This window comes from Poecilia latipinna, unplaced genomic scaffold, assembly GCF_001443285.1.
Source record: "Poecilia latipinna isolate Pla-1442-1.1 unplaced genomic scaffold, P_latipinna-1.0 Scaffold314, whole genome shotgun sequence".
NCBI classification, from domain to species: Eukaryota; Metazoa; Chordata; class Actinopteri; order Cyprinodontiformes; family Poeciliidae; genus Poecilia; species Poecilia latipinna.
Window position 1 is genome coordinate 191,852 of NW_015112930.1, and position 8,978 is coordinate 200,829.

At 43.1% G+C, this 8,978-nt stretch overlaps 1 protein-coding gene and 1 non-coding gene across 2 annotated transcripts in view; both read right to left on the reverse strand.

The window, feature by feature from the left end:
• brd1a (bromodomain containing 1a) overlaps window positions 1-8,664 on the reverse strand; it is a 17,303-nt gene extending 8,639 nt beyond the window's left edge. The window contains exons 1-7 of the mRNA XM_015034830.1: window positions 8,140-8,664; window positions 5,051-6,473; window positions 4,246-4,402; window positions 3,920-4,051; window positions 3,708-3,836; window positions 2,051-2,363; window positions 1,666-1,959 (exon numbers count right to left, since the gene is read on the reverse strand). Of these exons, the coding sequence (XP_014890316.1) occupies window positions 1,666-1,959; window positions 2,051-2,363; window positions 3,708-3,836; window positions 3,920-4,051; window positions 4,246-4,402; window positions 5,051-6,456 (2,431 nt within the window). The 5' untranslated portion in view covers window positions 6,457-6,473; window positions 8,140-8,664. The remainder of the gene's footprint in view (window positions 1-1,665; window positions 1,960-2,050; window positions 2,364-3,707; window positions 3,837-3,919; window positions 4,052-4,245; window positions 4,403-5,050; window positions 6,474-8,139) is intronic.
• On the reverse strand, window positions 2,458-2,530 carry trnak-cuu (transfer RNA lysine (anticodon CUU)). The gene has a single exon. It is a non-coding gene; the product is annotated as a tRNA-Lys (tRNA).
• Window positions 8,665-8,978: the final 314 nt, after the last annotated feature.

An 8,978-nucleotide genomic window follows, 5' to 3' on the forward strand; every position in this document is an offset into this window, starting at 1 on the left:
TTTTAAAAAAAAAAACAAAAAAAAAAAAAAATCTGAAAAATTAAAAACAGGATTTGGTTTGAAAAAAAAAAAAAAAAAAAAATCAGAGAATTTATTTTAAGCCAATAAGCCCATGCCTCATCTCCATCCATTTTCTTTTTATAAAATCTGACCATATTCTCTGTCCCTGAAAAGAAAACATGTATTCTGCTAAATTCTAGGTAACGTGAAGAAGACATGATGGGATCTTAATTTTTCAGCTGGCAATCTTTAGCCTGTCAGCACAAAACGGGCAAAACCTGGAAAGTGGATGTTTATGTTGTCTAATACCAAGTCCAATCAGCTTTATGCCCGTTAAGTTTTTGTGATTTCATTCTTCTTTTGGGTCATTTCGAAAATATTACAGTTCCAACACAATTTTCCATGTCAAAATTTCACACTTTTCAAGATGCAAATTTCCAAGTATAGACAGAGGTTGCACCTTTCCTCTGCTTCAGCACCGCCATCGTTGGCTTGGAAACCTCCACGTTTCAGTGTGGCTCACTGATTTGGAAGAACTTCACAGAAGTTGTTTTGAATCAGCAAGCCTTTGAACAACTCAAGTTTAAAGTGAAGCCGTCCTTTACAGCACACAGATCAAAGCCGGTGGGTTTTGTTTTATCACAGCTGGTGTATTTCTCTAAATCTTTTGACAGCTTTTTATGAATACAAATGAAAGAATAGGGTTGTTTTTTTTTGTTGTTGTTGTTTTTTTTACACAACTGTTCTGTTTTAATGTATATTTCGCTTTCCATTTTTACAGCCTGCTCAAACCAAACACGCATTCATCACCATAGGATCACAAGTACAACAAAATCTGAAACATTTTAAGAAAAACTGTTGTTGCTTACACTTCAAATATTAACTACTAAAAGTCTTTTTTTTTTTTTTTGGAAGGCTGTGTTTGGCAATTTCAGCTTTTTTGTAAGACCATGTTGTGGCAAAAACAAAGCGTTAAAAAAAATTGCGAGTTTGACCGTAACTTTTTAAAAAAGGTGAAAAAAAAATCTGCTAATTTTAGGCTCCAACAATCACAAAAAAAATTAAAAATAAAAACACATCACAACCTCCCGAAACAACTGCAAATCCAATTTAATCAAATGCTCCCAGCAGTCTAATTGGTCAACAGAGTCCAGGCTCAGTATGAACACAATAGCATAAAAACCTTGGGAATTTTAATGTGTTGGAACGGCTCAAAGTTCAAACCCAGATCAAAAACAGAATCTGCTTGAAAAAAATTTTTAAAAATGTTCTGCAGAGAAAAAAACTGGTTGGAAATGAAAACTTCTATTCTCTTCTACAAGGACAAAACAGTTTGGAGCCTATCGACAAAAACCTGTTGAAACAAAGCCGCATGTGCGGTCAAGTGATATTTGCTTAATTAAAATTGGAGGTATAAAATAGTCACTCTCTCAACCAGATGGCCTTCGAGTTGCAGTTTACATAAAACCGTCTTCATGCGTTATCAAAATGTGCCACACCTTCACTTCCTACAAGGACAAATTTCTCCTTCAAAGTGCCTTTTGCTGCTTTAAAGAGACATCCATCACTGCGACAACCAATCAATGAAGCTGTCACATATCAATAACAACGCTGTCTCTGCCTTTCAGAAACAAAAACTGAGTAAAACAGAGAACACATACGTACCTTCGTCGTCTTGAAAATGCCCGTTGGATTTCGGTCTGTCCTCTGTGGATTTGTCCAGCTCTGGAGGGGACGGAGCGGCTGCGAAGACAGAACTGTGGTGGTGAGAGGGCAGAAGCTTCTTCAGGCTGATTTCATTTCGCACGTCGTTGATGGTCTTCTTAAGCAGCTTGAGGCGCTTGCTGCGGGACGGGCTGGTCTTCATGGCACAGGTCAGGTCGAACTTCTCTAGGAGCAGCTGCAGCTGCTTGTCCAGGGGAAGGTGTTCCCGGTTGGCTGGCACCAGCAGACGGTCCACTGAGGATACAGGAATTAAAACCAACACGAGGTTCAGTAGAAGATCGACCAACCGTTTTGGACTGAACATTTTGAAGACGAAGATTCCCACCATCTTCCCAAGAAAACGACGGTGGCGCTTTGACTTCAGGAGCTTCCGACAAGTGCATGCCGCTCTCGGCGTCGAAGCCCATCTGCTCCACGTCCCGCCGCGCCTTCCTGAGCAGGACGCCGCCCTGGTCTCGGAGGCGAACGGCGGCCCGGTAGAAGTAGGTGTCCTTGGAGTTGTATTTCATGCAGTTGTCGACGATAAGGTTGAAGTCGGCCTCGAACTGGTCCAGGTTGGTGTAGGCCTGGGCGTCGATGCGCTGCCGGATGGTGGAGAAGTCCATCGGGCGTTTGATGTGGTCAAGGTAGTCTGGGACCTGCAGGAAGTGTTTTTTCATCGACACAATGTCACTAGAAGTTATTAGACAGCGTAAGAAGATTTAAAGACTTCATGCTTGAAATAAAAGGTAGCGCCCAACGTGGGGCTCGAACCCACGACCCTGAGATTAAGAGTCTCATGCTCTACCGACTGAGCTAGCCGGGCTTGGCAAACAAGCTCCTCAAGTGTCAAATTCCACTTTGCAGGAAACCGCATTGCGTAATCCAGGCTCCACCAGGTGGGCGGCTGCGATTTATGACCTGAACCACAGCTCAGAGTGAGACGGAAGCCAGCAGCTGCAGGGTTCCACAAACTTAAGAGACAACGCAACTTTATTTTAAGAAATGTACCATCCTCCATCTATTTTAAAGTCAACACAACTGAGAGGCTTTTATTTCTTGTTACAGAAAATTAAATTGATCCCACAGCCAGTTGGGATGTCTATGTAGCGAGTCGCTGCATGTCAGTTTAACAAATCAAACAATTTGAGGCCGAGGTTTACGGGAAGTATTGTTTTCTTATTTGTCACAGTTTAAATGTGGCACGCTTAAAATGTATTAAGGAGCTATGAGGAATCTTTGTATGAGAGTATGACTGAAACACAAGACAAAATGTAAGGCCTGTGATTAGGCCAACTTAACTTTTAATTAATTTAACGCCTTATTTTTAGACAAAAGAATTTAAGACATTTTAAAGATACATGGATTCTTTGAATACACAAGGAACGTAGAAAAAGTTGCATCAAATTTCCCTTTCTATAAATAACATCATGATGGGCTGAAAATGAATTAAATTGAACAAAAATATTGTAACATATTTCCACCAAATTTTCAGTTTTAACCAAGTTGCAGAAATCGATGACAATGAAGGATTATTTAACATTTACAACATGCAGAGTTTTCTACACTTCCTTCTTGTCAAACGTCCATACATCTTGAAAATTAATGTTCTGAATTCACAAGTCCATTTAATGCCTGTTCTGTAAGGCATGAATAAAAACAAAAACTACATTTCTTGCGCAGTGGTCAAGATGTAAAGAAAGAGACTGTAAAAAAACTGAGAAAGGAAGATATGGACGGAGAAGTGGACAGAGACAGTGGATAAACTCAGACAATAAGATGGATAAATAGACAAACATACAGATAGATAAAAATCAATAGATAAAATTAGAAAATGAACAGTTGAGTGGACAAATAGATGAATACAATCTTTTGGGAAATGCCAAAAAGAATAAAACATCTTCTTTTCTCCAATTATCCAAACTCAAATCAAAGCCCAGACTTTTTCATAATGCAAGGAACCCTAAAAATAAAAACATGTTCAAGCCTCTCTTGTAGATCACCTCATTGACATCCACAGGCTGGGTGAAGATCTTGGCCTGGTCTTTTGCCTGAAGTTGGTCCAACAGAGCCCGGAGCAAGATGCTAAACGGCGTTAGCTTCATCTCCAGGACGGTCTCATGTAGCTTAATCTGCAACAGAGCCATGAGGAAAAACAGAAATATGAGGAAACAGGTAAAAATGGGCCTGAATTTGTCAATGTGTTTTCTCCTACCTCTTCCCGCTTTAGCTTCTCCCTCTTGCGAATCAGCTCCAGCAGCAGCCGCGCTCTCTCCAGGTCGTGTCGGAGGCGGTGCCATTCCTTCAGCTGTTCCTTCAGCGCTCTGCTTTCCTCCTCGTTCTGCCTCTAATGGACAAAAACAAAAAACAAATAGAAATTCAATAAGTGAATGCAGAAATTATATGAGATGAACAAAACTACACTCGTACGTTAATTATAGGCTTCAATAAACTTTAACAATAATTATTGTCTGTCCACTTTACCAAAACCTGGTAACACAAAATAATATAAGGAAAAACAGATGAGCATGCGAATCGTACCGGCTGCGAGTTCTTCTGTGCCTGCAGGCAGGTCTGAAGGCGTCTGATCAGGGGGACTCCGTTCCTGGATCGCCTTTTCAGGGTCCAATAATTTAGGACCAGTTCCACAAAGGCTCTCTTCTTCTGTATGGACACCTGGTTTAGAATGGTTTGGAGCCTTGTCAAGGCACAAGAAAACATATTAGAACCAGTGAGATAGAACAAGGTGAGAAATATTCAGAACTACTTTGTTTTTTGATCAAACAACAAGGTTAAAAACAGGGTTTTATGTAAACTCAACTTCCCATGATCCTCATTCCTTTAAAGAAAGAAAAATGAGGTATAGGAAAAAGGACACATGGGAAGATGGAAAGAAAACACAAGTAAAAAGAAATGAAGTAAAGAAAAATGGAGGAGAGGAAGGAAGAAAGGAAGAGAAGAAGGAAAAGATGGGACAGATTAAGGAAGAGCAGAAGTAAAGACGATAGGAAGGACCAAAGAAAGGAATGTAGGTCTCCAACAATGTGGGAAGGATGGCAGGAATGTGAAGGGCAAAAAGAAAAGATGAAAATTAGGGTGGAAGGAAGAAATAATAAGGACACAAGAAAGGAAGAAAATGTACAAGAATGAAAATAGGAAGGAAACAGGGCAAGTTACATAGAGAGCAAGTTACATAAAAGTAACTTGCTCTCTAAGTTACTTTTATGTAACTTGCTCTCTAAGCTAATACTAAACTCAAACGCCATTCTTTTCAAGTCTGTGCAAGAATTTAGAATAAAAAACACTAATGGTTGAAATGCTTCACAGAGCCTTCACTTGATTATACCTGTGAGCAGGAAAACTCGGCACAGTAGCAGGAGCTGCAGCCTCACTTTCCTCATCAGGTTCAGGCTTCTTGCTCTTGCATTTCTTCTTCTGTTGCTTTCCCTTGAAATGTTCTTTATCGTCTCCCCTGCCTTTATTTGCCCTCTTACAGAGTCCGTTTTTCCGCTTGGCATCTTCATAGATGGAGAGCGGCCTCCTCACACATCCGTTGGGCGTGTGCGCTCCACAGTAGGCGGTCTTTTTGACGGAGAGGATGGGCTCCCCCGTGTCCGTCACCTCGTTGATCGGCTCCATCTTCATGAAGAGGCCGGCCTTTTGAGCGCAGGTGACGTGGAAGGCCGTGTAGCAGTTGGCCTTGTGGCACTGGATGCACGCGCCCACGCTCTTCTCCTTGCAGATGTAGCAGGTGAGCTTCCAGCGGGCGGACGGGATCTGCCCGACACCGTCGATGGGCTCGATGAAGGTGGTGTTGGCGAAGCCGACCTCTGGCACCCAGAGGGCGCAGACCACGTGGCCCCACCGATCGTCGTCCGTCTTCTTCACGGCTCCCCCCTTGTTGGGACAGAGGATGCAGTCCGCCGGCTGAGTCGGCAACTGGAGGCAGTGTCTGCAGAGCCAGTGGCTCTCCGGGACGTAGGGGACGCCGTAGCACTCCTGGTGCACGGACACGCCGCACACACCGCAGAACAGGATGGTGTTGCTTTTGTGGCACTCGCCGCTCATGCAGATGGAGCAAACCGCGTCCTCGTCGACGGCAGGCTGCTTCTCGCTCGCTTGGTCCAGACTCTCCAGGTGCAGCTCTTTCTCGAAGCGGTCAATCAGGAACTCGAAAACGTTGTGGGAAACCTGACTCATCCCTTCGCTTTTGCGTTTTTCGTTCACCAACTCCAGCCAGGCGTAGTCCTCCTCGTCCATGTCGTATTCCGTCTCCTCGTCCAGCTCCTCCTCCGTCTTCTCTATGTACTTGTAAAACGCGGCTGGGCGCTTGGGAACCGCGGGAAGGTTGTATTCGACGACTCGAAATTTCGGCTCGGGGAGCTTTGGCGCGGCAGGGCCCGCAGCGTGATGCCCGCCAGCCTCCGAGTTGCCAGCGATGCCCAGCGCGGCGTTTCTCTTCTCCTGGTTGTTTTTTAGTCTGGCCGACCTCTGGCGGACCTGCTGCTGGGGTTTGTCAGCGTTCTCCTTGTTGCTGGTGCACTCCATCATCTCCTGGACCATGGGGTCGTCGTCAGAGATCACGTCCAGCTTGTCGTATATGCTTAGCCGGTGGATGCGGCCGTCCAGCTCGAACTCCACCATGCGCTGCGCCTGTGCATAGGTCAGGATCTGCTTGTTGGGAGAGGGCTTGATTGGAGACTGCGCCCTCTGCGGCACCGCGGGCCGGTGCTGCCGAGCTTTCTTCTTCATCTTGACTCTCCGTGATGCTGTGGAGTGACAGACGAAAGGTCATTTTTGACCGTATAGAAAGTTTGAGGTATAGTGACCACAAAATTCAAGATGTTTTGTAGGAAGGCTATGACTGACCAACACAAATTAGTGCAGGATTGTGAAGTGGAAGGAAAGCTATACATGATTTTCAACATTCTGTATTTATTTGTCTCTTTATGTAAATCAGTTGGACTTTTATCTCGCTGGTAATGAAATAGTTTGAGAGCACCTGCAGAAGAAGCAAGGTGCAATTTAAGGGATCAAAACAAAACCATAGCTTATATTTCTGTCATAATGCAAACTGATTGCATGACTTTTATTCTAAAAGCTAAAATTGATGATGGCTGAGGTTCAGATAAGATCTATAACCTAATAACGTCGACTGAAACTGACAGCCAAGTTGCTTTTTGATATTAGGATATCATCACTGTCAAATCAATGCAAAATTAATAACAGCAATGATCATGGGTGGGGAGTTATATTGTTTTTTAAATTATTGTGATAAATTTATCAAGATAAAAACTTTGATTCAATGTTGCCATAATAAACTCTAGTTAATGATGTTTAAACCCCCCAAAATCGTCCACATTTTCGGGACTGCTTGTTTTACTATTTTCTCCACTGTTTGTTCAATGAAAGTATCAATAACTATCAATAGATTTGAGATTATTATTAAATGCAGTTGCAATGTACATCTTAGTAATATAAATTACGCTTTTATGTATGACTGGTGTCAAGAATGGGGAAGATTGATGTGAGGAAATTGTGTTGCAACTAATACTGCCGCTGTAGTAAATTCCTGTTCAGTATGCGTTTTTCTTTTTTTGAATGAATACAAAACTTGACTATGCATTTGTGGCCGATACCTTTACAGGTATCTTTAGTATTTGCAGGATGCAAATACTAAAGAAAAGTGAAAGGATACACAAGCGAATTAATGAGTGAATGAATTGAAGATGACAGATGGATTAATAGGTGAATGCAACAAAGATTAAATCAGTTAATGTATGTTTGGTAGATGCACAATTGAGAAAATGAAATGGGCTGTGAGGTCTGGGCATTTCCTCTTCTATACCCACCACGGCCCCCCCCCCCCCCCCCCCCATTTCCTTTTCTCAAACTTACTCAAACCAGGAAAGTACTTAAATCAACTTGAACAGCTTTCTACTTTGTGATATTCACTAAGGAGCTCTGCTAACTCCAAGAAAAAAAATGGCTAAAAACTATCTTTTAGTATTACTTTTTATATAAATAAACGCACAAAACACACGACCCATCAGCTATGCTAGTACTTCAAAGCTCGGTGTTTAGCTATTCTGTAAACAGTATCTAAGTAGGGCGCTGGTCAGTCAGCTGAGGCATTTAAATGCAATGGGTGGTGCCCAATGAGTGCTTTCACAACATAAATGCACACGGAGTTAACACTTTTTACTCAATAATTAGCCTCAGGAGGAATTTGCTAAGATGCTAACAATAACGTAGGCTAACTAGCATCAGAAGCTAACCGCCCCCCGAAACGAAACAAATGGCGGTCAAAACAAAACAAAAGCCATTTGAAACAATGTTGCCTAATTCAAACCATACATTGGGCTAATATGAAGCACACGGGGTGCACTGCGTGACTCCAAAGCGCAAAGAGCATGATAAACGCAAAGCACATACCTCGGTTAAACGGACAGTTTTGCTAGTAGGTAGCTAGCCAGCAGCCTTACAAAGCAACGGCCCGAGAAACGGCTCTCGTTCCCTGCACAATGTTATCATCCAGCGAGGAGGGACACTTTGGTCTTTTCACCTAAACAGAAAGAGGTCTGCTTGGTGCCCGTGCTGGTTTCTGTGCAAATTTCTACAGAGGAGACACAGTTCCTCCCTTTGTAGGCCATTCAAAGGCTGCAGAGGCAAACAGCAGGAACAGCAGCGTTACAGGATGGAACATCCCCCCAGCACAACAATGCGTTTATCCAGCAGCAGACAACTCCCACTCGTACGCACAACTCTACGCATGACGCTGGAGGTCATGTTGGTGAGGATTTCATACAAAAGAGCCCTCCCATCTGTCACACAATCGATGCATTGCCCTTTTTTTTTTGTCAGTCCAGGCTAGCCAAACACACACAAAGCTCCGGTACACAAAGCCTTCGGGTAGGGGTGCAGTGGGAGTAAAGCTGTGACGTGTTTTGTTTTGACTTGACCCAAAAGGAAATGGCTTTAAAAACCAGCAAGTCACGGTTTGGGTTGATCTTTAACCTGCACCGACAGGATAGCGCGTGCAAGACAGAAAAACGGGTTTAAAGCCCCACCCAGGTGACAGGTGTAACACCAACCGCCGCCACCCATCGCAGCCCATTAACTCAGGAGGATTTTCTGCTTTACAGAGTTGTAGGTTTTAGTTTTTTGTTTTGTTCCTCAAAGTTCATGTGTGCATTGTGCTTAATTACATTAAAAAAAATGTTGACTGTGTCAACATTTGGGGTGTCAATTTCTGGGACAAAACCTGTTGATAT